The sequence below is a fragment of the Podarcis cretensis genome (assembly GCF_951804945.1).
Source record: "Podarcis cretensis genome assembly, chromosome: 11".
Lineage (NCBI taxonomy): Eukaryota > Metazoa > Chordata > Lepidosauria > Squamata > Lacertidae > Podarcis > Podarcis cretensis.
The window spans coordinates 48438532-48466081 of record NC_137180.1 but is presented as its reverse complement, the minus strand read 5'-3'; the positions used below and the strand labels follow the sequence as shown (position 1 = coordinate 48466081).

The 27550-nt window shown below is 41.5% G+C and overlaps 1 protein-coding gene across 2 annotated transcripts in view; it reads right to left on the bottom strand.

Moving 5' to 3' along the window:
• NUP155 (nucleoporin 155) overlaps positions 1-27550 on the bottom strand; it is a 37712-nt gene that overhangs the window by 2786 nt on the left and 7376 nt on the right. Inside the window, exons 6-32 of one of the 2 annotated variants that reach the window (XM_079994685.1) lie at positions 27343-27513; positions 26440-26541; positions 25954-26027; positions 25345-25436; positions 25110-25207; positions 24059-24211; positions 23810-23910; positions 22767-22937; positions 20389-20499; positions 19366-19460; positions 17209-17297; positions 14745-14807; positions 14506-14656; positions 14182-14248; positions 12442-12560; positions 11671-11774; positions 10447-10580; positions 9245-9436; positions 8614-8752; positions 7285-7420; positions 5826-5979; positions 4843-4947; positions 4554-4708; positions 2919-3048; positions 2222-2335; positions 1699-1819; positions 1005-1115 (exon numbers count right to left, since the gene is read on the bottom strand). In XM_079994685.1, coding sequence (XP_079850811.1) covers positions 1005-1115; positions 1699-1819; positions 2222-2335; positions 2919-3048; positions 4554-4708; positions 4843-4947; positions 5826-5979; positions 7285-7420; positions 8614-8752; positions 9245-9436; positions 10447-10580; positions 11671-11774; positions 12442-12560; positions 14182-14248; positions 14506-14656; positions 14745-14807; positions 17209-17297; positions 19366-19460; positions 20389-20499; positions 22767-22937; positions 23810-23910; positions 24059-24211; positions 25110-25207; positions 25345-25436; positions 25954-26027; positions 26440-26541; positions 27343-27513 — 3252 coding nt within the window. The other variant, XM_079994686.1, reaches the window with a different exon arrangement.

Sequence of the window (27550 nt, the reverse complement as noted above, 5' to 3'; positions counted from 1 at the left end):
ATCCGTAAGCCTGGGGAGACCAGCGAGCCCGAGGCTTTGGAATGCAGGCAGCCCGGGAGCGCAGGCAGCTCTGCGCAACCCTCCGGAGCCCGCACAGAGCTTCCTGAAGCCTGGAGAGCGAGAGGGATCGGTGCACACCAACACCTCTCTCTCCAGTTTTCAGCGAAAGTCTGTATTCGCCCCATAGGACGCACACACATTTCCCCTTCATTTTTGGAGGGGAAAAATGCGTCCTATAGGGCGAAAAATACGGTACTTATAACACTGCTCCTGTGCTCCACATGGTCACTGCCTACAGTTACTTCTAATTCTGTTCAGAGTAATTCAGATGTTGCTTTGAGCCTGGGTACATGCAGAATCTATTTGAAACTAATGGATATGCACAGAAGCCTCCTCACAATCAAAGCACATTCTTCCTTCTATTTTGCAGTCTTCTAAGAGCATTCAGTCAAATGCATATTCAAGGTGCTTTTGGGAGGGCTCCAAGTGGAGTTTATATGTCTCAGGACAGGCCTTGTGTGGAAGCTACATCCTTCATCATGCATCCTTTTTATTTCTATGCTGCCTTTTCATAGTTAAAGCCATGTTCAAGGCAACTTACAATATGAAAATAATTACATAATTACAAACATAGCAAAAGTAGTCTAAACAATAAAACAGCAAAAACAACACATCAAAATTGAACAATTTCCATATAAATAATAAGATCTAAAAGACAGAAATAAATTAATATAAATAACAGCAACACCACCCCAAACCCCAGCCCAAGTCTTTTAAATCTCACACATTCAGGCAAATTCTTAAGTAGGGCTTCTCCTCCCACCCACCCTTTTAATAAATATTTTATATGGAATTTGACAGCTCAGTACTTGATAATACAGAAGGTACTGACTTTGATCTAACATAGACTCTTGGAAGAATTATTGCATTTATTTCCTATTTTTGTTTTATTCTGTTCTTTTATTTTTCAGTATCTCCAAATATATTTAATTTGAATTATATACCTAATGGAAAATAGCGAGGTGTCCCAGCATAGATTTTGCCAAGCATTACCATCTTCAGGCTAAGAGCCTGCATTCTGTCAGGAGCACTCATAGTCACACTGTCACTCAGCGCTGAAATAGAAAAGACACTCTTTTAGAAGATCAATTAAATGCTTGCATTTATGTTATTTCCATTTTCAACATGCAGAACCAACTAAAAAAAATAATCATGTCAATTTACCCTCCTACAGGTAGGCTATGAATGAGTTTCCAGTTTCATAGGACTCTAGATGGTTTTTTAAAAAAAATTCTGGTGTTACAAATTATGCTCTCTCTGGGCTAAGAACACAGAAACCATGACACCAAGCTTTTTGGGAGAGTTGTGGAATGTTTACTGTTAATAATAAAAGAAGTAGGATGTAATGAACTCATAAATAAAGCCTAGACCCTTCCTTTGCAAGGTGTTTGTGTTTTTTTTTTGCTAATGAATTTGACAGCCTGCTTGCTGAAGAAGGTTAAGCTACTCCGCCAAGTCTATGCAGATCATATTCTTGCTAATAAACAGTTGACTCCAACTTGCATGGTGTGATTTACTCCCAGCTCACTCCTGTCAATTCCTTCCCACCCCACAAACTGGACTGAAGAGCAACACAGAAGTGAGTCATTCCATAATGTTGTGTGCTTTTAGGCATCTCTTCTAAGTACTTGAACCTACCTTTATCAATTATTTCTTGCCAAAGTGTCTGCACTAAGATAGGATCCGAATGACCAGCGCAATGAATAATAGCCAGTTTACATTCCGAGAGTTTGAATGGATCAGCAAATTCCCCATAAAGCTGCAATTTAAAAACAAGTTTGATCATTCACATAGATCAAATGCAGAATGAAGTATAAATGGATTAACAGGCAGTTTACAGACATTAAACAAAATATTGAATAGCATACCTATACCCTAAATAACAAATAACAGATAGTGCATATTTCTTGTGGAGTTCCGTTATGTATATGAGTGTTTTTCACACACAAAAGTGATGACTGCTAAAGACAGCACACAACAGTGTATTATAAAAGAACTAAAATGAAATGAAATATGTAAAATAAAAGACTTTTAAAAAACCTGGTGAGGCAGAGCAATTTTTCTTGATTAAGTGGAAAACATGGTTTGCGAGATATCAGATGAATTTTTTGCACAATACAGAGAAGCCTGGGAATGTTCGTTATTATTACTATAAGATCACCTTGCTAATTTCCATCAACTCGGAATCCAGCTGGGAAATGGCATCTTGTACTGAGGAATGATGAGAACACTGACGGAGTAATGCTTCCTGTATTTGAAACTGAATCCTTGCAACCTGGTTAAAAATTACAATAGTCTTTAATTAAAAGCTCAGTGAACGTCAGCAGCCACCTACAATTAGTTCCAACACAAAACATTTCACTTCTTACAATGACTATATATGCACACAACACATATGGACTCTGAACTCGGCAATTCAAAATAGCTGACTAGGTCTATATAGGCAAAGTTATTCCTTCAGATTAACAGGATACCAAGATGTTTGGGGCTTTATAAGTCAACTAAACCATAAACTAGGCCAGTAGCAAACTGGAAGCCATTTCAGCCACTGTGTTACACAATAATGGTAGGTTGCTTGAGTTAGAATGAAGCCGACACAATTGAGGTGGCCTCGTTATGAGTGCTTATTTTAGCTACCTAAATACCACATAGTTACCAAAGTTTGTAAGTGCTGCCCATAAACAGTACATAGACATATTTACAGATAAAATCAATTAATTATTAAAAACAGGAAGCTGATCTAAAATGCCTATTTTAATATTTTATTTCAGCTGTTGAAATCTCCCAGGAACACAGTCCTGGGTTCTCCAGCATCACCCCTGACCACCTCCACCAGCTAAATTAATTATCGTACTTACTTCCATTTTCTCTTCCAATTCATGCAAAAATTCACCATCTGCAGCTATTGGTGAGATGGCTGTGGAACTCTTAGCACTCAAAATGGCACGCGCAATATATTCAAGACGCTGCTGAAGTGAGATCTCAGTGCTGTTAAATGACATAATGATGTGACTAATATGGTAGCTTCTATGAGCAATTATCACAAGAATGTTAGCCGTTTTCAATATTTTAATCTAGTTCTTCAGTCTGTCTATTTCTCTGCAGTACGTTATTCTTTGTCTAACTGCTCTAACACCATTACTCCTGTATCTCCTCGCATCTTGCACCTTGGTCATTTCTTCTATACCATCTAGAAATACATAGAAACCAATAAAAATTCAGTTTTAGAAATGTTACATACAGATGCATGGTCTGATAACGTGGTCAAAACTTATCAACTGCTATCAACAATAAATTTCCTCAAATGTAAATGCTTTTATGTTAGCAGCTACAGCCACATCCTATGCTACTGGAGTCCCGCACACTGTATGCCCTGGAAAAAATGCTTCCTTGTTGGTGTCTTTAAGAAAACATTGCTACTTCTTTAAGGCTAGTTGAGATTATACCTTGGGCATGATCGGGAGTAAGTTTGAATCACTCTCCTCACCCATAGATAGCCAAAAGAATCTCCAGAGGGGGGCTGCAATCTCTCTTCCTCCTATTTCAGGTGGGGCGCTGAAAAAAGGTCATTCCCAGTATAGAAACAAGGTGATCTCTTCCTCCACTGGCAGCAGCTCAGGACCAGGAAAGAGAGGTTGCAGGATGGATAGGAACCTTCCACAAGCCACATCTGGCCCATAGGCTGGAACAGGCATAGTCAAACTTGGCCCTAGCTAACAGGACCAGGGGTCAGGGATGATGGGAACTGTAGTCCCAAAACATCTGGAGGGCCGAGTTTGCCTATGCCTGGGCTGAAGAGTCTCCATCCCCCTCTACATGCATACTCAGAAAAAGCTCTTATAAGTTCAAGGTGTGCCTAGGATTGCAGCCTGAACCCTAAGTCCAGTTCTGCACAACATGAATTGCATAATTAATTTTATGTTCATATACGTGATTGCATTCAAACAGAATTAAGCCCCTGATTTACCTGCAGATCCATTTCAAAGCTTTCAATAACGCTACACAATTTGTGGATCCACCAGTCAAACACAGCTCAACAGCCAGCCATGTATGACGACTCATCGGGGGGTCAGTAATCTTGTTTTTCAGGCAAACATGGGGATGCAATCACAGGAAGATCGTCAAACACGTTGAGCCCCCAATACCTGGTCAGTAGGCTTGTTCAGTTTGATCAGGCATGGCCAAACTTGGCCCTCCAGCTGTTTTGGAACTACAACTCCCACCATCCCTAGCTAACAGGACCAGTAGTCAGGGATGATAGGAATTGTAGTCCCAAAACAGCTGGAGGGCCAAGTTTGGCCATGCCTGAGTTTGATGGATCACAAGTTCTGTTCTACCTTAGTGTCATAAAGATTTGTTTTTGCAAAAATTGTAGCATAAGTAAATAACTAAAGAAGATAGGAAGTACTTCAGCCTGCCCTGGGACCTTACAGTGAAGACTGAGCAATCAATCAATAAATAAGATGCAATTACTGATAACGAGCTACCCTTACCTATGCATGTCTGCCAATTTTGCAAGTACTCTGGCTGCATTACTAAAACTTCCATTTTTCTCAAAAAACCTCCACAGAAGATCCATATAGCGAACTTTGTTTTGATCAACTTTGGCCATACGTGCCAAATATGGCTCCAGAAAGGGAGAGTTTATCTGCAGGAATCAAGGGAGTAAAGGGAAAGTCCTATTAGCTTGCTAATGCAGTGCTTTATGAAATGTGACGATGAAGTTGTGTATCTACATTGTATTTATTTATCTTCATCAACTTGGTCTGTGACCTTACTTACTTGCAGCAGTTTATCTGACAGATCAGCTTGGACCAACCAGCTGTAAAGAGCAATACTAAAAAGTTCATCCGTAGAACGCTGGGCCAATTTTAGCATTTGTTCAAACTGCAATGAGAGAAGGGGAGGGAATTGAAAAAGATCTCTAGCAGTATATTTTTATTACACTTCTAGTACTACTAGGTGTTTCCTATGCACTAGTTTAAATTCCTCTAATGAATAATACAGGTGAAGGTTTTTATAATCTTTTTATATGCAACAACAGCTGCCAGGGTAGTGATTGCTACTAAATGAAAATCTCAGGACACACCAACAATGGAAGAGTGGATTTGTAAATTAAATGAGTATATAGAATTGGCAAAATTAACTTCAATTATAAGATATCAATCAAATCAAGTTAAGAATGGAGTGGAAGTATTTCGAAGATTATATGTCAAAATATTGTTCTAAAAATGACATGCTAAGAGGCTTAGAATAAAAATGTAGCAATAACAAAACCAATAAAGAAAGAAGGAAGAATCAGAATTTAACAAAAATATTTTATTAAAGAATGCAAGGGGAGAAAGGTAGAAAGAAATAAAGAAGTCGAATTGCTGTGGAGGGAAGTAGAGGGTTTTATAATTAGGTGTATAATTATGCAGCTGTTGTTTTATGTGAGGGAATCATTGGGAATTTTGGTTGTTATGTATATATGTTAAGTTTCAATAATGATCTTTGAAAAAATAATAATAAAGCTGAAGGTTATTAAACTGTACTAACAGCTTCACAATAAATTTGCAGTAAGTTAGTAGTCTGGATCTGAAAAAACATACATGTCCTGAAGGGAATTTTATCGAATAGCAGGCCCTTCCTGGGCCTACTCAAGGCCTTCCTTCGGCTTAGCTAAAGCAGTTCTTTGACTCCTGGATATTAGATTTATGACTAGTTTAAAAGTACTTCCTGGGCAAAGTTAATGGCAATTCAGTGTATGCCATGTTTTTTCTTACATGATGTCCTGCTTCTTCATTGCTTAGCATATTGGGATCTGATGTCAAGACAGGAGGACCAGGTTTTTTGGGCACGCTGGGAGACTGCGGAGCAGCTTTACTTTGATTGACTAACTCCTGGAGAGTGTCCGTGATGCACTTATAGCTGTTTAGCCTGCAAAAAAGTAGAAACCACAGGAAAATTACTCGTAAGCAAAAACTTCCAAGCACCCACAGCAACAATTTACTGTCTTGCATATGCATGTTATTTTGTGCAAGACAGTAGAAGCTTTGACTCTTAACATCACTTCCTAGATTGCCAGAGGCTGGAATGGCTGTAGAAAATATGCAGGAATTTGTCTGCAATTCAAAATAATTAGTGGATAAAGCAACATAAAAAAACACACACCGAGGACCTACTCTGTCACTCTTCCTTGGTTACACATCTGTGGGGGCGGGGGGGGGGGAATGACAATGGTGAATCTTAAAAATTTGGACCCTTTCCATTTCTCAGGAAGGTAAAAAATAAACATCACAATTGGTCACTTTTTATTTTGACATTAAAAAAACCCCTCTACAAGATATTAAAGTGTATGTAGTTTTTGTAATTTTAAGTAGCCATTTTTACCATCAATGTGCCTTTTTTCTATTTGTGCTCACAAATACAGCTTTTGTTGTATTTAAGGCTACAAAGCCTGGAGAGGGGAGTCCCGGTGCCTCAGGTTAAGCCCAGCCCAGGTAGAGGGAACCTTAAGGCACTCCACTCTTCCTTTTGGCTACTTTATTTCCAAAAATCCACAACCTCGTAAAACAACTGCTAACATCTCTGTCCTAAAACTCACTTTGGGTTTTAGTAAAGCAAACAGTCTAATTTGTCAGCGCCTAAATGTTATCGAGCATCAGAACAACTTGGCCACAATAAGGAAATTTTGCCCATGGTATGAATATTTTCCACCTACCCATTTCGACTCTCTGGCACCCTATCTGCATAACCTAGCAATTCTAAAATACAGATGTGCCTTTACTCTCGCAAGATTGAATGTGTTGCCCTCGGCTGTACTTGAGGGATGATTCCAAGAGATTCCACACGAAAAACGCTTATGTCCCTGTGGAGATGGCAGCACCAAATCGGTGGCGCATGCCTTTCTTTATAAAGATTTGAGGAATGAGATTATCACCCCTCTTTTATTGTCCATTCCAGGTCGCCCAGTCACTGCCACAGTGTCCTTTCTCTTGGCAGATCAAGATGAGCAAGTGACAGCAAAGGCTGCAAGGTTTTTAGCTGGGACAATTAGAATAAGATCCACTGCTTGACTATTGATTCAAAACCTAAAATGTGTTTTATATAATTGACTTTTTATTTTTTGTATAACATATTGTTGTTTTATTGCTATGGCCGATGGCTGACGCAAATAAAGATTCATTCATTCATTCATTCATTCTGTCCTGAAGAACATTTCAATTGTATCCCCAAACTTGCCTTTCCTGGAAAGCCTGACATCCAACAACATCTTCCTCTGGTTCTCCATTTTTGTAATAATGGAGTCCAAGACCTTGGGGATCTTTCTTCTCTGCAGCCATGAGAGAAAGCTCTACCACACCCTCATAGAAACGTACTTGAGATTAAAAAGAAAAGAAAAATACATTAACAGAGATAAGAGTGAACATAATACTACAGAACATTGACAAAATGAATACAACCTATTTCAAATTAGAAAATGTGAAGTCCTAATTCTAATTATCTGATGCTGTGGGCTGCAGGGGCAGCTGTGCATCTACCCACATTCTGAAAACTACATATGTCCCTCTGTGAAGCCCGGAAAACTAGGTTTTCTCAATTTTTCAGTATTTTCTGCAAGGACAGTATAATTCGAACAAATGCAAAACCACGAGTACTGTGTGATTAGTTTCCGAAACCCTCAATTCACGTATTAAGTGTTACACAAATGATATCAGATTTCTCAAATGATAAAATATGCCTGTTGCACACAAACATAAAAATTACAGGGAATCTGAATTTTATTTGAAGGTCGAGGAGGAAATGGTGTCTGGCCATGAAACCAAACAAAAGTCACAGTTACCCTGCTTGCAACTTCATTCTTCCAGGAAAGAGACAGGAGTTAAGGAGTGGGAGAGGGTGAAACGCAGACATCAGGTTGGTTTGGAGTAGCCAAAGTTGGCAGCTGGAGCACACTCTCGCTCCGTGATTCCTATCTCTTCCTCTTATTTTAAAAAATCTGTTCTGCAAAAAGCAGGAGACCTGCATCTGTTCACTGCAGAGGCAGAAGAAAGAATAGTTTCAGAGAAGACGTGGGAAGGTGCCTCCAGTTGCAAGGACCCAGCCAGTCTTTCTTCAGAAGAGCCTGTCTCCTGGTGAAGAGCGCAGAAAGCACATCAGCGTTCTGGGCCACTGGGTGGCAGCAGATAGGGAAAAATATGTGTTCTTTAGTGTTGTATTGCATTTTTTTCTAACTGTGATGTATGTGCATCACTTCCTATACTGTTTAATACTGATATTCCTGTAGCAGTTGGTCTGCAGAAAGAAAGATAAGTTGATCAGTAGACCCACTGAAATTATGCTCCTAAATCATGTCCCTTTCTTTCAATGGGTGGGATTCAACTAAGTTATACTCAGAGTACACCCACTGAAATTAAAGAACATGACTAAGCTAGGTCCATTACTTTCAATGGGTCTACTCTGAGTAAAACCTAGCTGAATACCACCCACTGGGTCTACTCCAAGGATGACTTAACACTGGAAACAACACTATATTCATAAAGTTAAAGTTCAGTGATGCTTGTAACTCACCTTGCCTGTACTGTGCACAGACATTGGCAAGATCTACCTGTGTGCTAATCTGTTGATATTCTTTCAGTGACTCTCTTAGCATCTTCTCTTTTTCAGATTTGTTCTGAACTTGTCGGGATCGCTGAAGTAGTTCATTTGCCTAGTAAGACACAAGTATAGATCAAAGTCTGCATTCTTCATTTGAACTTCACACACTGAACATTCAGTGGGAAGCCAAGGCCTATAGCAGCTTTGCACTGCATGTTGATTTACTGAGATGGAGGTTGAAGCATCCCTCACACTTAACAAAGTCAATAAATTCTTCTACTTCCTGGCCAGAAGTGATACTTTTTGTCTAGGAAATTATTATTGTGCTAAGCAGTTCCCTTATCCTTCTACAAATTGTAACACTCATCTTTCAATTATTTTCTTAAAATGAGCGCAGTAGTTTAATATTAAATATTTTCCAGTGACAACTGATAAATCTTAACACTTCTATATGTGTATTATTCTGAGCACAGCATGACACAATGCAATTCTCATATTATATTGCCCTCACTAGATGCAGAAATAGCATGCTAATGCACACACACAACCAAACAAAAAAAACCCTACACCCTTACTTCTTCTCATATTGGTTACTATACCATACCTTGGAACAGATAGCATCATCTGTGCTGTAGAGCAGCGGGCAGATGTCTTGTAAATGTGAACTAATCCCATCAACAGCAGCATGGTCTCTGATGTAACAGTTGATGAGGGATGCAATAAGGGCTCCAGTTAGCTCTCTATCTCTAATTACCAAGTCTCTGAAAGTAGTCACCTTCAGGTGTTCCTGAAGCTCCTATGGAAAAAGCACATCCCCAATTTTTACTGTAAATGCTTTTTTCTTGTTTAAATTTCATAAGAGAGAAATCCTGCTGCATTTACATTACAACAAACCATCAAGGACAGCATAACTTACAGCACACGTTATCTTTTTTTAAAATATGCATAAGATTAAAATAACTTTGATAATGTCAGCAGAGAAGGGCACAACCTGCAAACCACCCTCTACATCTGTGTGAAACTCTGTTTTAATAAACCAATATAAGAACTCGCATCATAATTAAAAATGATTTTGGTACTTTCCAGGTTGCCTTTTAAAATAGTGAGGCACTCTGAAATACTTAAAAGACTGCAAAACCACTAAGTGATCCCTATTGTCCAGAATATCCCAATGTTCTGCTTTGAGCAATAAAACTCCTATGTCTTCCAGGTCAAGAAGCAATGAGTGATCAAAGGCTGATCAATCGCCAAATATTTGTGGAATAGTTTATCTGCATTGTAATATTGCAAACAGTTTTGCCTAACAATTTAACTTGGAAGGTACTGGTTCAATAAAGCTCAAAAGGAAGGTTTGGACAATTAATGATTGGGAGTTGCTGCGCCATTAAACTTCAGGTAACAGACTTGGACAACATCTCGGATTGGAATGGAGTCAGAGGAAGCTGCGCTGATAAAAATACAGTTGGAAAAATATATACTAACAAAGCTGTATTCGATGGATGAAAGTACATGATGTTTGACATGATTGAGAATCGTGGACTCGGGGACGGAGAATTACAAAGTGTCAAAATCGAGATGTGGAAAATATGGCAACAACGAGAGGTAGGACTGAGATGTGGAGAGATGCTTCAGAGATCCAGACTGTGGAGAGCTCCGAAAAATTAATAACTATAATTTGGTCTTTTTTCTTTTAGTTTTTTAATTGGAGTATTATGATTGGATATATTAATTGGATGTTTTTAATTGGAAAATCAGTAAAAATGATTTAAAAATAAAAGAAGAAGCAAGGAGTGTTGTGGCACATACCTTCTGAAGTTCACCCACAACAATGTTGAACTGATGCTCACAAAGAAGCTTCCACAGTGCCAAAGCCTGGCAGGTCTTCCGAACAAGTTGCTGGATGCCTTGAAGGGAGGCCTTCTCTGCTAATTGTGCCTCCGCTGTAAAAGTGAAATGGACACAGCTGAATTATAACTTATTTCTATCCCCTGAACATGTCTCTCACACACAAGGGTGAATGTGTCAAGTAACAGGTGCTTTCACAAAACGTTTTCAAGCACTAGAAACAAAGAACTATGTGGCATGAAGGGATTGCTAGGCTTAACCAGCTCTAACACTTCTCTACTAGGTAGGGTTTAAGCAATCCCTAATACGGTAATGCAAGGGACGCGGGTGGCGCTGTGGGTTAAACCATAAAGCCTAGGACTTGCCAATCAGAAGGTCGGTGGTTCGAATCCCTGCGACAGGGTGAGCTCCCGCTGCTCGGTCCCTGCTCCTGCCAACCTGGCAGTTCGAAAGCACGTCAATATGCAAGTAGATAAATAGGTACCGCTCCGGCGGGAAGGTAAACGGCGTTTCCATGTGCTGCTCTGGTTCGCCAGAAGCAGCTTAGTCATGCTGGCCACATGACCCGGAAGCTGTCTGCAGACAAATGCAGGCTCCCTCGCCCTATAGAGCGAGATGAGCGCGCAACCCCAGAGTCGGTCACGACTGGACCTAATGGTCAGGGGTCCCTTTACCTTTACCTTAATATGGTAATGCAGTCATAATAAATAACAAGATGGAAAAAAATCTTTATTAATAATTCCAATGGCACCTTGAAGATCAATTAAATATAAGCTTTCAAGGTATGAGCTTTCATGTGTAATACACACTTCGTCAGATACTCTGAAGCAGAGGTTGCTTCAACCTTATAACTGTTGATGACTGTTATGGCAGTTGGTTCCACAGTGAAGGACAAGGAATTTTTAAAGGGATAGATGACCAAAATTAGCTTTAGTATGTATAATGGGACATGAATCCAATATCTCTATTCAGATCAGGTCTCTCCATAGTTTTTAGTTTGGTAATGAGTTGTAATTCAGCAACTTCTCTTTCAAGTTGCTATTTCTATTTCTAGCCTCTCTCTTTCAAACAGTCTCAAAATATTCACTGTTTACTATTAAAGCTAGAAAGAAATTGTCCCCATGTATTTTTCTTCAAAGATACATGCTAAAGAAGAGAGAAAATAAAAAAGAGCTATTTATCTACCATGAAACTTTCTCTGGAGCTCTTGCTGCAGTTGCTGAGAACTTCCACCATCAGACCGCATGAATCCGAGTAATCGCTGCTGCAGGTTAGCTGAGGTGGCAAAGCTTTTTCATGAAAAACAAGGGGAAAACGTATACAGTGTATAAATAGGGTATGGTGTGTTGGGGCCGTCGCATGCGAAATATACAGTAGTAAAATCTGGTTTAGATAGCAGAAGCTGTTTAATATGTTAACAGTGAACTCAGATTCACCATCCTTTTAAGCATCCTTCAAAGCACCTAAGTCCGGTTATCTTAATTTTGTCAGGGAAAGGCCCTCTAATAAGAAGACTTAGAGACAGGTAGGGCAAACGAGTTCTACTTTGTATTTGCTGACCTTGAGTCTCCCATAGGGCTGTGAGCCCTAAATTAAAGTGCTCTGGGAGTTATTAGGAAGCTATTCTAGACCAGGAGTCTGGCGTAAGTCAGTTTAGTACCTATGGCCTGAGGATTGGCAGGTTAATGCACAGTCCCTTTTTGGTCCCCCAAAGTCCTCATTTGTGGTTTCTGATTAAACTGTGGCTGAAAACTGGCCTAAGCTGTATTTTGTAAGCTGCTATAGAGACCTATCAAGTTGGATAATATATCTGCTATAAAGACCACAAATATCCATCCATAAATACTGGAGATACACATGTTTTCTAAGGGAACAACTCAAACTTTCATACCAGTTATCTGTACAACACAACTGTCAACCACCAATGCTTGTTTTCCTCAACACCCTTAATCTTACCTGGGATTTCTAAGGGATCCTAGTGCTGCAAATTGTGAATTCCTATCCAAAAATTCCTGCAGCCCTTTTAATTCTTGTAGTACAGTTTCTAACACTTGTGGTGGAACACTGCTTTCAACCTAAACAAGAAAGAGGTTAACTGAAATGAACATATTTGAAACTAACCAATTTTAACTTATTCTAAATTTCTGTTCTTGGAGGTTTCTGGGTAGATGACTAGGAAGTGAATCCTCCTGTAACCAGGAAAAGTCACTGTTAGGAAATGTTGCTTTTCAAAACCTTTTGAGCTGCAGTCAGACAGGGGAAAAAGGGAAGACCACAAGTTTCTCCTTTCCCCTGTGCATGAAAACAGAACTGCAGAGGAAGCCACTCCTTACGAGGGAGATGGGGGATAAAAAGGCAAACCTTTTAGTTGCTGCTGAACCAATTCTGTGCAGCTCTGGACAAGCTGAGAAAGCTCTTTGCTGTGATGATCAGGAAGAGCTGGTGTTGGGCCTGAATCTCCCTTTATGGTGCAACTTCCTGATACCAGCCTTGCCTAGTTACTAGTTACACTTCCCAATCATCAAGACTGCCCTATCCCAGAACCTCCAGAGAAACACACCTGACAACAGGTAAACAGAATCCAGATCTATGTTTACACAAATAACTGCTTTTCTAAGCTTACACATTGTGAAGAATCAAGAGATTAACTTTCAAACTGGTCCTTTCTCCAAAAATTGGGTTTCGTAGTAATGGGGTTTTTTTTGAGATCACCAAGAGGGAGAATTCAAATTTGCAACCACCACCACCTTGAAGTGGAAAACCTACCACTTGATTCTGCAAAATTAAGCTACTAATATTTTTGGGAGAGGGATGGTTGAACCCTTCTATATGACAAGCTGTTTTTCTATCTGAAGAGAATTTGGGCGAGGAGTAGAATTCAAAGATGAAACTTGCTATTCATCTTTATCAGGAGTTGGCAAAGTTTTTGTGGCTTGGGTCTGTTCACTGTCCCGCAGACACAGCAGTGGGCTGGAGTGCGCGCATGCACACATGCGCAACCGCTATTTCCGGCACTCCTTGCAGCGAGGAGGAGGCATGCACAGCTTCCCATTGGTTGCAGGAGCTTCCTGCAGCCAATGGGAAGCCGGCCAGCGTCGCGGAAGGCGGTCCCTGTTCTGCTCTGCACCGGTTTAGCGCAGCGCACAGGAGCCGACTAAGCGGGCGGCGGGGTTCCATGGGCCAGTCAGACCCCTATGGGCCACTTGTGGCCCATGGGCCTTAGGTTGCTGACCCCTGATCTTTATTATCATCAGCATTTGAGTTTAAAGGCTTGCACTTACTATGAATATATTACTCACCCGCCCCCCCAAGCTCTAAATACGCCTATACTAAGAATGGCACAACAGTGAAGTGATGGGTTTGGATCTGGCACCCACTGTTATCAAAGAAGATCAAAGGTTACAGTCATCTCCGCTGATTCATGCTGGTACAAAGTTCCAGCCAAACCTATTAAACCCAATGATTACAGGGACAAACATGTTCTTCCCTTCTAAATCCATCTTCCTGAAAGGAAGAAAATAATAATACGGTTCTTATGCAGTGTGGTGCTTTGTGATGGCACACTGACCAATAGTCACCATGTTGATTTCCTTCATATATAGACATCAACACCAGTATTAACCCCAAACTACCAACTACCCCTAGAAACTTCATGTAAGATTCCAAAAACAGCCATTAATACTCATCAGTACTTACAGCTACAACCTCTCGATTGCCACTCTTGAAAACTCTCTCCACAACTATACTTCCATCCCAAATGTTTCTGGAAAGCAAGAAAATACAGTTTTGAAGTTTCATGTAATCAGCACATGATGACACTGGAAGCTTCTGCTTCCCTTTTAAGTTTAACCACAGCTTAGTGTGCTGTGAAACCCTAAACCGTGATTAATCTTATCCATATTTAGTGGAAGCATACCAACACCATTTGAAGTTGGTTGTTTCCACCAACCACAGTTAAGATAAACTTCGTTTTGTCAGGTTATAACAACATGTATCCTCACCTTTCCATAAATAACTTACCCTATGATCCGAGAGAAATATATGCAGATACCATTGTGCTTTCCAGAAAACACTATCTCGGGGCACATTATGCCACTAAGAGAAGCACTGGGTTGAGACATATGACTGCTTGAAGTGAACACTGGAGTTGACATGGTTGGAGGATGCAGACCTGGAACATAAACTCAATTTTTAAAAAAAAGACAGAAGCAAGATTATAAGTATTAGAGAAATACATTTAAATAATTAAAAGGAAATACCTTGGGCTGGTGTTGCCAAAAAGCTTGGATTAGGGTAGGGGCTACTAGCAGACATAGGAGAACCTAATATAAGAAGAGCAATGCATACTATAAAGCAACCATAAAGCAGTAATACACAGTCCAACAAGAAAACAGGAACCCACCAATAGCATACAAATTGATCCAACAGCCCCCTCAAGCACACAAACATTGCGGTCAACTATAGGCAACCATCCACACCCTACCCCCCCATGTCTATCTCACCACCCACAAAAACCAATAAATGAACAGAAATAGAACTGACCCACGTGAAGCTAACGAAAAACCCTTATGCATACACGATGTAGAAGAATGAGTTTACTATCCCCCTTCTCCCCTCCCCCAACTTTATACTGTCCATAACGAGTCTCACATCAAATATGAATGATCTGTAGAAAGTATTCTATGAACTGAAAGAAGAGATGCTGTATGTACTTTTGTAACCCAAGAAAATCTTCAATAAAAACAATTGTCAAAAAGCAATAATCAGAGCACAGCTTTAAGAGATTACAATATAAAACCAGGGAGTTTGAGGCAGGGAGAAGGGATCATTTTTATTCAGTAATTGTCTGCCATCCACAGTTTGCTATGAGATGCCACTGGCAGAGATGGATTACAGTTCAAGACATACTGAAAGAATTTAGAGGGATGGGCATATCTTTGCATCAGGCGTGGGAAAGGGTGAAGGAAAGAGAAAATTAGTTCCCCCCCTCAAATCTTCATTTATTGTTATCACTATTTCAACGCTTACATATTGTAGATATAAAATATGAAGGTTTATGTTGCTAAATTGATCTGTATACTAAAACAGTTCAAAGTACTGCCAATTTCCTCTTCTTTCAGCATGGGAAGGGCATTTGTACAGTAAGTATAAATGCACTTCTGAATCATGAACTCAACAGTAGTGAATGACTACTAAAGCTACACGAGTGGGTGCAAGTGGATGGAATGCGTTTAATAATAATAATAATAATAATAATAATAATTTATTATTTGTACCCCGCCCATCTGGCTGGGTTTCCGCAGCCACTCTGGGCGGCTTCCAACAAAGATGAAAAATACACTAAAATGTCACATATTAAAAACTTCCCTGAACAGGGCTGCCTTCAGATGTCTTCTGAATGTTAGGTAGTTGTTTATCGCTTTGACATCTGATGGGAGGGCATTCCACAGGGTGGACGCCACTACCGAGAAGGCCCTCTGCCTGGTTCCCTGTAACTTGGCCTCTCGCAGTGAGAGAACCGCCAGAAGGCCCTCGGAGCTGGACCTCAGTGTCCGGGCAGAACGATGGGGGAGGAGACGCTCCTTCAGATATACTGGACCGAGGCCATTTAGGGCTTTAAAGGTCAGCACGAACACTTTGAATTGTGCTCGGAAACGTACTGGGAGCCAATGTAGGTCTTTCAAGACCGGTGTTATATGGTCTCGGCGGCCGCTCCCAGTCACCAGTCTAGCTGCCGCATTCTGGATTAGTTGTAGTTTCCGGGTCACCTTCAAAGGTAGCCCCACGTAGAGCGCATTGCAGTAGTCCAAGCGGGAGATAACCAGAGCATGTACCACTCTGGCGAGACAGTCTGCAGGCAGATAGGGTCTCAGCCTACGTACCAGATGGAGCTGGTAAACAGCTGCCCTGGATACAGATTTGACCTGTGCCTCCATGGACAGCTGTGAGTCCAAAATGACTCCCAGGCTGCGCACCTGGTCCTTCAGGGGCACAGTTACCCCATTCAGGACCAGGGAATCCTCCACACCTGCCCGCCTCCTGTCCCCCAAAAACAGTACTTCTGTCTTGTCAGGATTCAACCTCAATCTGTTAGCCGCCATCCATCCTCCAACCGCTTCCAGACACTCACGCAGGACCTTCACCGCCTTCACTGGTTCTGATTTAAAAGAGAGGTAGAGCTGGGTATCATCTGCATACTGATGAACACCCAGCCCAAACCTCCTGATGATCTCTCCCAGTGGCTGCATGTAAATGTTGAAAAGCATGGGGGAGAGGACAGAACCCTGAGGCACCCCACAAGTGAGAGCCCAGGGGTCTGAACACTCATCCCCCACCACCACTTTCTGAACACGGCCCAGGAGGAAGGAGCGGAACCACTGTATGACAGTGCCCCCAGCTCCCAGCCCCTCAAGACGGTCCAGAAGGATGTTATGGTCGATGGTATCAAACGCCGCTGAGAGATCCAGCAGAACTAGGAAACAGCTCTCACCTTTGTCCCTAGCCCGCCGGAGATCATCAACCAGTGCGACCAAGGCAGTTTCAGTCCCATGATGAGGCCTGAATCCCGACTGGAAGGGATCCAAATGGTCCGCTTCTTCCAGGCGTGCCTGGAGTTGTTCAGCAACCACTCGCTCAATCACCTTGCCCAAGAATGGAAGGTTTGCAAAATAAAAGGTAAAAAAAACCTCTTGCCTAAAAGTACTGACTATATTTGCTGCTTACCAGGTGGAACAGGAGATTCCAGTGCGTACCCAACATTACTTGGAGGCGGCAGGGTGGATGGAAATCGCATCTGTGTTTCACCACCATATCTGAGATTCACAAAATTAAAACAACTGTATCAACGCTGCAATCAGTTCTCAGATTATTTTTAAGCAGTCAAACAGTCAATAAATACTTCTTTAGGTGGTTGAATTGTGAAGCATATGTAAAAAAATAGCTTGTCCACTGTTTAATGTTATGTCTAAACCCTATAATGGTGTGTCAAGGGGACCCTCTGGCCCATGGGCCAAATTAGTAAGGTAAAGGGACCCCTGACCATTAGGTCCAGTCATGGCCGACTCTGGGGTTGTGGCACTCATCTCGCTTTACTGGCCGAGGGAGCTTCCGGGTCATGTGGCCAGCATGACTAAGCTGCTTCTGGCGAACCAGAGCTGCGCACGGAAACGCCGTTAAACTTCCCGCTGGAGTGGTACCTATTTATCTATTTGCACTTTGACATGCTTTCGAACTGCTAGGTTGGCAGGAGCAGGGACCAAGCAACAGGAGCTCACCCCGTCATGGGGATTCGAACCACCGACCTTCTGATCGGCAAGTCCTAGGCTCTGTGGTTTAACCCACAGCGTCACCCACGTCCCTTATGGGCCAAATTAGGACTGCCAAAACAGTTTTTCCTTAACCATGCCCACCTGCCCCACAGCTAACCATCAGGTGTGAAACAGGACAAAAGGGTGGCAGCAAAGGAACAACTGGAAGTTTAAAGTGTGCTTTCAAGTGCTCTTTGGCAAGCAGCACTCAATCAAGCCCTGCTGGGATTGGCTGCACTAGGGAGCTCCCCATGTGTAGATCAGCTGGTGAATGCTGATAGCAAGCCCCCTTGAAACTTTTAGTTCCTGCCATAATAACCCTGCTAATAAGCCCTAGCTCCATTCCACATGCTGCTGTGCCAGAGCCTTGCTGTTCATGACATCTGAACTAGGGTTTGTGGTTTGCTTCCCTCAAAGAAACCACATGAAGTAAGCCATGAACAAACCTTGGTTACTATTCACAAACCATTAGGCTGGCTTTGGGTGTCACAACAAATCAGACCCTGACATAGGAGCCAACTCCTAGGGGCCACGAGGGCTTTGGCCCCCACAAAGTTGATGGGCATTGCCATTAAAATGGTGTATGTGAACTGTGTAATGTGATCAATTATGCAGGGTGGGGCTTACCGGGGCCCCACAATATTTCATTCAAGTTGGCACCCCTGAACCCTGACTTTGTTTTACAGTTGGACAGCAGCAGAAGTGGAGCAAGAACTTTTCAGCAGTGTGCATTAGCATTCTGTGGGTTCATGCTAAACAAAAGTTTGTTTTTACCTACAGTTTAATGTGACACGCAGATTGGGCCTCTGTGGCTAACCTTAAAAGGTAAAGGGACCCCTGACCATTAGGTCCAGTCGTGACCGACTCTGGGGTTGCGGCGCTCATCTCGCTTTATTGGCTGAGGGAGCTGGCGTACAGCTTCCGGGTCATGTGGCCAGCATGACTAAGCCGCTTCTGGTGAACCAGAGCAGCGCATGGAAATGCCATTTACCTTCCTGCCGGAGCGGTACCTATTTATCTACTTGCACTTTGATGTGCTTTCGAACTGCTAGGTTGGCAGGAGCGGGGACCGAGCAACGGGAGCTCACCCCGTCGCGGGGATTCAAACCACCGACCTTCTGATCAGCAAGTCCTAGGCTCTGTGGTTTAACCCACAGTGCCACCTGTGTCCCTATGGCTAACCTTAGCTATGGTTTATTAAAGCAAGTCAGTTTCATAAACCATGGTTTGAAGTTGGCTTGTTTTATTAAACAAGGCCACTGTGTGCCTACTAATTAAATATGAAAAATGTAATTTCAACACAAATTAGAACTAAGATGCTGCTTTCCCTAAACTATTTTTCTCAAGAGTGAGGTACAAAGAGGCATGATCATATCTTAAATCTATAATGACAAAATGAAACATAGCACAATAGTTACTGAGAAACAGGAATCAGCCATGAAACTTTATGCAATGCTTAGTTTTAACAGTTCATATGTTCCAACCAGAGTCCAGCGCAACCCATTTACTGCTGGGATACCATAGATTTTTAAAGTATAATCTCTTGGCATAATGCAGATATGAATAATTTTACCTGAAAAATGCTCGAGTGGCCCAAACAGATACTTCTCTATCACAAGCAGCAGAAGAACAGGCAAGTATTAGGCAAGTAGCACAAGCCTGCTCTTCCTGTAAGAACCATCATTAAAAAATATCAGTAAAAATGACAGAACAATCTTGGTGCAGTTTTAATGAAATGAGGAGCAAGGGGACTAAAGGGTAACTTGTCTATTTAGAAGGAAGTCCTACTGACACCAATGGGGCCCATATAAGGGTGTAAATAACTGCAGCCAGTAACATGGTGTTGCTACCAGATGTTAGGTATATATCTAGAAGTCATCACTATAGTGGAGAAGCATGCTGAACAGGTACATTTTTAACTGTCTTACTTGTCCAACACAATTAATAACACACTTACAGAATCTATTAAGATAAAATAGGGTGATGGCCACTAATCAAGACAGCGTCAAAACAAACGAACAAACAAAAACATAATGGAGGCTAACTATTAACTACTGGTAAAGGTAAAGGGACCCCTGAACATTAGGTCCAGTCATGGCCGACTCTGGGGTTGTGGCGCTCATCTTGCTTTATTGGCTGAGGGAGCCGGCGTACAGCTTCCGGGTCATGTGGCCAGCATGACTAAGCCGCTTCTGGTGAACCAGAGCACTGCACGGAAACGCCGTTTACCTTCCCACCGGAGCGGTACCTATTTATCTACTTGCACTTTGACGTGCTTTCAAACTGCTAGGTTGGCAGGAGCGGGGACCGAGCAACGGGAGCTCACCCCGTCGCAGGGATTCGAACCGCCGACCTTCTGATCGGCAAGTCCTAGGCTCTGTGGTTTAACCCACAACGCCACCCGCGTCCCTTATTAGCCACTGAGAGACACCTAAACTGAGTCTCAGATGGCCCCCCCCCCAGTTTCTTACATAGCCAGCAAGGGATCACTATCACTATCATAACTTGCTTCTGAGCTCCCCACTGCTAGAGGTAGCATGTTGAACCCCTAGTTCTATCTTTGGCCTAATATAGGAAGGAAAAGTTAAATTCTCACCGGGTGCAGTTTGAAAAATCTTTCAATCTCTTCTCCATCACCTCCTGCATTGCACACAAAAAGATGTCGCAGCTGATCTACTGGTCTGAGTTTATGAAACATAAAACTCCCCTAAAGAAAAACAGAACATTTTTTATTTATTTCATGGTGATTTCTATAGCATTTTTATTGGCCAAAATAATTTACACTTCTTACACCTTATTCATCTTTATGACAGCCCTATAAGGAAAGTCATTAATAATTATATTTTTAAAAAATGCAGAACGGTTTATAAAGAAGTGGCATGCTCCAGGCCAGGCACCCCCAAACTCAGCCCTCCAGATGTTTTGGGACTACAATTCCCATCATCCCTGACCACTGGTCCTGTTAGCTAGGGATGATGGGAGTTGTAGTCCCAAAACACCTGGAGGGCCAAGTTTGAGGATGCCTGCTCCAGGCTGTCCAGAAAGTCCTTGGCCAAGGTTTGAACCTGTAATGTTCCCAAGCAGCTATAATATACAACGAAGAACAATATTTAAGCTACAGTAAAGGGCTGGGGGGGGGGGGAATCTTCTCCCATGCCTTTATTTGAGGTAAAGGTAGAGCCTAGTTTCAGAGATATTTGAAACAACCTCAATATATCAGAGCTGTACCTCAAACCTTTTCATAGCTAGGTAATTAACATAGCCACTTGTGCTACATACAGGACTGGAGGGTAGGGCTTAAGCTTGATCTTCTCACTTTTAGAAATTAAGTACAGTCCTCTCATGTCTGAATTCTCTATCATATAGAGCCAGCATATTAAGAAAGTTTTATTTTGCATCTACATTTTGCATCTACAAAATAAATACAATGTTCCATGTTTAACAATTATGATTAACACATATACATTAAAAGGCTCTAACAAAGATGTTTCAAAGGAATAAATTACTGGAGTAAGAAAGAATAATACATCAGTATAGAGTCATAGAAGTGTAGAGTTGGAATGAAGAAGAGTTTGGATTTGATATCCCGCCTTTCACTCCCTTTCAGGAGTCTCAAAGCGGCTAACATTCTCCTTTCCCTTCCTCCCCCACAACAAACACTCTGTGAGGTGAGTGGGGCAGAGAGACTTCAAAGAAGTGTGACTAGCCCAAGGTCACCCAGCAGCTGCATGTGGAGGAGCGGAGACTCGAACCCGGTTCCCCAGATTACAAGACTACCGCTCTTAACCACTACACCACACCGAGGGTCCTCTAGTCTAACCCCTGCAATACAGGAATCTTTTTGCCCAGCTTGGGGCCTGAACCCACGACCCTGATCTTAAGAGTCTCATGTTCTACCAGCCTGAGTAGACAATTAATCCAGATTATGTATGTACACATATGAAGTTACCGTATTGGCCTGAATATAAGCCGCACCCGAATATAAGCCGTACCTTTGAAACTGGAGGGGAGGGGGAGAAAATACCCAAATATAAGCTGCTCCATTCCTCGCTGCTCCTGTCTGCATACCGTAAGGTCATGAATATAAGCCACACTTTAACTTTTCATGGTCAGAATTTGGGGGGAAAGTGAGGCTTATATTCAGGCCAGTAAAAGGTAAAGGTAAAGGTACCTGACAGACTCTGGGGTTGTGCGCCCATCTCACTTAAGAGGCCAGGGGCCAGCGCTGTCCGGAGACACTTCCGGGTCACGTGGCCAGCGTGACATCGCTGCTCTGGCGAGCCAGAGCCGCACACGGAAACGCCGTTTACCTTCCCGCTGGTAAGCGGTCCCTATTTATCTACTTGCACCCGGAGGTGCTTTCGAACTGCTAGGTTGGCAGGCGCTGGGACCGAGCAGCGGGAGCGCACCCCGCCGCAGGGATTCGAACCGCCGACCTTTCGATCGGCAAGTCCTAGGCGCTGAGGCTTTAACCCACAGCGCCACCTGCGTCAGGCCAGTACTTCCCCCCAATTCCTTCCCAGAAAAGGTAGTTTGCAAAGTCAGTGGCTTATATCCACTGTCACTCATCTGATGGTACTGCTTCAGTCAGTGGAAGAAGGAGAGAGGCAATTTTAAGAGATTCCTTCCTATAATTCATCCACATCCAAAATATGCTCTGGAAGGTTCCCCATTACCTCTGAGCAGATTTCAGAAGTGGGGTGTGGGATAAATGGCCAAAGGTGCTTCTCTCTTACTTTTACCGATGAAAGCCTTACTATCAGCTGACCCGACAACATGGGATACAACCAAGTGGTAGGACGCCAGAATGATTTCAGACAAGAAGAAAAAAAAAACCACATCAGGATGTAAGAGATCAAATTAATTTCTAAACAGAGATTAAGAGCTTCTGAAAATGTCACGTGAGGTTCAGTTTCATCTTCCTCCTCTTTCTCTATTTTTATTTTATTTTAAGCAAGCAGTTGTACTACAAACCTGTGCCGAAAGGAGAACAAATTTCTTTGGCGGTAGCATATGCTGTTGTACAACTACAGGATAGTCAGTTATGGGAATTAGATCTTTATTCAGAGGTGTTACTATCTTCTGAGCTTTGTGATCATCTATCGCAGAAAGAGCCCAAGAATGTCCATCCACATGTGTCTTTGTCTGAAATAAGACAGTAAAGAGTAAAAAAATTATAAAAGAGTAACTTGCTTTCCAATCATATGCTTCAGCTATAACAAGATTATTGTACCTCTGACTGCAGCAGAGGAAGCTAGTTGTCCTATCTTTCCAGCTGCCAATTATAATTCTATCCTTCATAGCCTCTGCAGTATTACTGTACCATAGCTGGATCAGGATGTAAAAATATAAAGGTAAGCTAAAGGTCCTCTGGACGGTTAAGTCCAGTCAAAGGCGACTATGGGGTTGTGGTGCTCATCTCGTTTTCAGGCTGAGGGAGCCGGTGTTTGTCCACAGACAACTTTCTGGGTCATGTGCCCAGCATGACTAAACTGCTTCTGGCACAACGGAACACTGTGACAAAAACCAGAGCACATGGAAACACTGTTTACCTTCCTGCCACAGAGGTACCTATTTATCTACTTGCACTGCATGCTTTTGAACTGCTAAGTTGGCAGGAGCTGGGACAGAGCAACAGGAGCTCACTTTGTTGTGGGGATTCGAACTGCCAACCTTCCGATCGGCAAGCCCAAGAGGCTCAGTGGTTTAGATCATAGCGCCATCCATGTCCCTGAATCAGGATGTACTTCCCACCAGGCAATTAAATCTATGGCTGCATCCCCCCCCCCAATAATTTGAAGTCAGTATCAGAAAGGTGAAAAGCTGGTCACAACTTGTGATATGGCCTTGCAACAAGAAGCAGTAAGGTGTCAAAAGGGGAAGTATCAGAAGTAGAAAACATTTGAACTCTTACACAGATTTATGAAGAGAGAATAAAGAAATCTAGGTAGGCAAAACTATCATCTCTCACAACAGCTATTACTTTCAAAATAACCTAGCAAAATATAAAGAATTACCTGTGTTTCCATCATTGGCTTTTGGAAAGGAAAAGAATCATGATTAACACACCACAATATATCATTATCCTCATTTTCTGAAGCAGCCATTAGCAGAACACCTGAAAATATAATAATAATTTATTAAGAAATGCTGAATCTGAAACCTAAAATCGAGTCTTATGATTCATCACTTTCTATAGGACAAAATAGCCTAAATTGGACAAAGGACTCTTAAATTACTGATAAAAACTCATCTCCAGAAATTACCTTTGCTATAAAGAGCTTGGTGCACCTTTGATGGCTTTTCCACATTAGAAGCAGCAGAAAATCCTGGAGGCAGGCGGATGTGAACCAACGTTAATGTTGAAGGACGTGAAAAAGGATGCTTGAATGGGCATGTACTAAAATACATCCGTACACCTAAGAAAAAAACACAAGATACTCCATTAACAGTATAAACGTATTTCATAAAAGGGTTGCAGTACAATCCCATACCTGTCTACTCAGCGCTTTTTTTCTAGAAACCATGAAGTTGTTACAGTAAGTGACACACTTTTTAACAACAACAAAGAAGAAGTGCCGTACTGCATAACCTTCAAAACCCCCTGAAAAGCATTGTGTCTACTTCAAAATTAGTCCCATTGAGTTGAATGGGGCTTGCCTTCCAGTTAATAGTCTTGGATCACAGCATTAATGTGTCTGAAGTATTCTGTTCAGATACGGAACTATTGAACAGCAACGACACAGACTGCTTCATTTTCCCCATTTAAAGGTAATGACATGAATGATAATAGAAACCTGGTTATTTCTAATTTATCCACACTTTTTAATTCCTCTTCACACAAGCTTCTTGACCCCCCCAGACCCTTTAGGATTACTAGGATACTATGATGCTGTGATCCTATACCCTATTGGCTCCCTTCTTTGCCTATCTTCTTCCTTTCAGTACCCTGTTGCTAGTTAGTTTCTTCCAGTTTGCAGGCACTCCACTCTCTAGGCCAGTTCAGATTCTAGACTGGGTAGAGATACTAACTGGGTTGTGATACTACCCACTTCCCCACCAACATGTTATCCATGTCTCCCTTCTACCATGCACCAGAAATGATTGCATGAATCAAGCTATTCTACATAGAGGCCACCACATGCAGTGCCTGCCTTATGTAGCACGTTATGTTCCTGACGTTATGTTATATAGAATAGAGGGGAGGGACATGTACCTGCTCATTCACCATGTGAGCAGGCTTGCCACCCAGTAAGTTTTTGAACCAGGGCACAGACACGGTACGTAGCGTTATAGAAAAGGATACTGAATTCTTACCTGCATGAGTGATTGCCAATAACTGGCAATCAATGGATTCAGAATTTTCAATCACTGCTATCTGAACAATAGGCTTAAACACAGAACGGTCTATGGTCCTAAAAGAAAACCAAGATATCAGCATGTGTACATGCAAGATCTTTTTCCAAGTAAACAAAATGATCTAATAATAAGAAATGTAATAAGAGATTAAAGTCAGCTCCTCAAGCATAATACCTTTTTGTAGATATTTTACCTGGCAATCTTTCCAGCTGCAGCCACAATAGCATTCTGAGAAACAGAAGCAACCCTCACCATCCCTTGACCATCTGGACCTAAATCATAAACCTGCAATTTAATTATATTGCTTTTAGTGGGTTTACTATGAATTCACTTAACATTATCTTTTGCAATGCCTACCGCAAATACGTCAGGAGGCAAGTTAGTTCTGAAATGAAAGATGGCAGCTGCACTGCACTCCAAGGTGAGTAGTTCATTGGACAGAAACACAAGAGAATCTTCTTTTATTGAATGCAGGTGGGATGTTGGAATAAGCTTGGATAGAGTACAAAGCCATAAAAACAAATAGAGGAGGTGAAAGGATGCAGAGTGAAGGAACTTGTAGTACATTTGCATAGTGAACAGGAAAATAGCAGGCACAGGACTGACAGCTAAAAGGAAGAGGATAACTTTATGTTGGGCAGGTGAGACAAAGAATAAGTGCGCAAAGTACAGACAATGGTATTTGCAAGGCTGGATTAGAACTGTGTTATACGGTAAGTTCCCATCAATGTAATGAAGTTAGCATTGATGTGAACCTAAATTTGTGAATAACAGGGGAAACAGAATGTATCAAAAGGCATACCTGTATCACACCTTTCTCAGAGCGTGTGTATAAGATGTTTCGGGAATTGTCAATGGCAATTTGAACAATGGGATCTGCAATTTGAGAATAAAAACCCAGAATCAACTGCTTAAAGTCTGTCAACATTTGGTATTGAGAAATAGAGACTTTCATTCATAATGTCCAGAAGATATCAGTGGACGATCAAAACTTTTTTTTCTTACCTAAGCACTTCAAATTTCAAACTTAAGACTAGCCGAATTACCCAAGTGTCTTAAGAGCATGTTTGTATTGTATTTGCATTGGTTAAACTGCTTTAGCAATAAAAGGCAGTAATTTAGTAGCACAAATCTTGAAAGAAAGCAATCAACCTAATGATTCATTTATGTAAATGAAACATTTAAGTGAGCTAGAGGTGCCAGACATTTGTAACATATTATCAAACACAAATACATCTTTATTTTATTTTAATATTGGTATTTTAAACATGGATTTTACATCCCTTACCATCTTCTGAGAATGTGAACTGGAGCAACGATGGAACAAGGAAAGAAAGGGTGCTCTTTGAATGATTGATCTTCCTACAACGCTGGCTAAACCAGCCAGCCTCTGCCTACAAAAATAAAAAAAAACCCACTAGAATTGGATTATTATGCAAACCCATAGAATACTTTACTTGACCCATCTAGTTATCATTGAATTCCCAACATTATTAAGCAGCCTAACTAGTCCTGGCCCCCAGATCTTTGCAGATAAACAGTGTGCTCTACTCCAGCACCAGCAGTCTGTACTTTGAAAGAGAAGTCATTTTATAAAGTTCCATTTTAAAAGTTCCAAATCCTCAAGAGTTTATAACTCCATATTTTTCTTTCACTTTGACTGGACCCCAATCTTACATAAGGACAACTGTAAATCTGCTTTATATCACAGAGTAAGCCAGCATAATATTACTGTACTTCAGATTCAATAGCACATGTGTTGATGTGCCAGCTCTAAGCACATGTGTGTTGATGAAGCAGGTATGAGACTTGACCTTTTGATTGCTGGCAGAATTCAAGAAGGAAGCTTGGTCTTTTGAGAACTAGCCAGTTTGTGGCCTCTTTGATGCAGGCCATAGAATAAACTCAACAGTATTGAGTTATTGTCTGCCACTAACAAAAATACTTAAACATCAGATGCTTCTTTGCTAGGATTCCTAAGATAATTGAAGATGACTCAGATTCAGTACATTCTTTGCAATGAACAAGAATATTTATTAAGTTAGCAGGAGTTCCAGACTAACATTTATGCACTAAGAAACTCACTACTCTCTTTCAAATAAATGAAGCAATATAGAAGAGAAAGAAGTGAGGCATCAAGAGCAATGTACTTTCCATCCATCCCCCAGTATCCATCTCTAGCAGATTTCACTTGCCTGATAAGCAATTTCATACAAACAACCATCTTTGCCAGCCAAGAAGATACGCCCATTTTCAGAAGAAGTTATCGTCAGCAGATAGGTGTTATCGGTAGGCAGTGAGTAGAGCGGGTCTGGAAGAAGCTGCATTCCACCAGACATGCTATCATTGAGGGATCCAGAACCTGATTATATATATATATATATGTTATTTTATTTGTT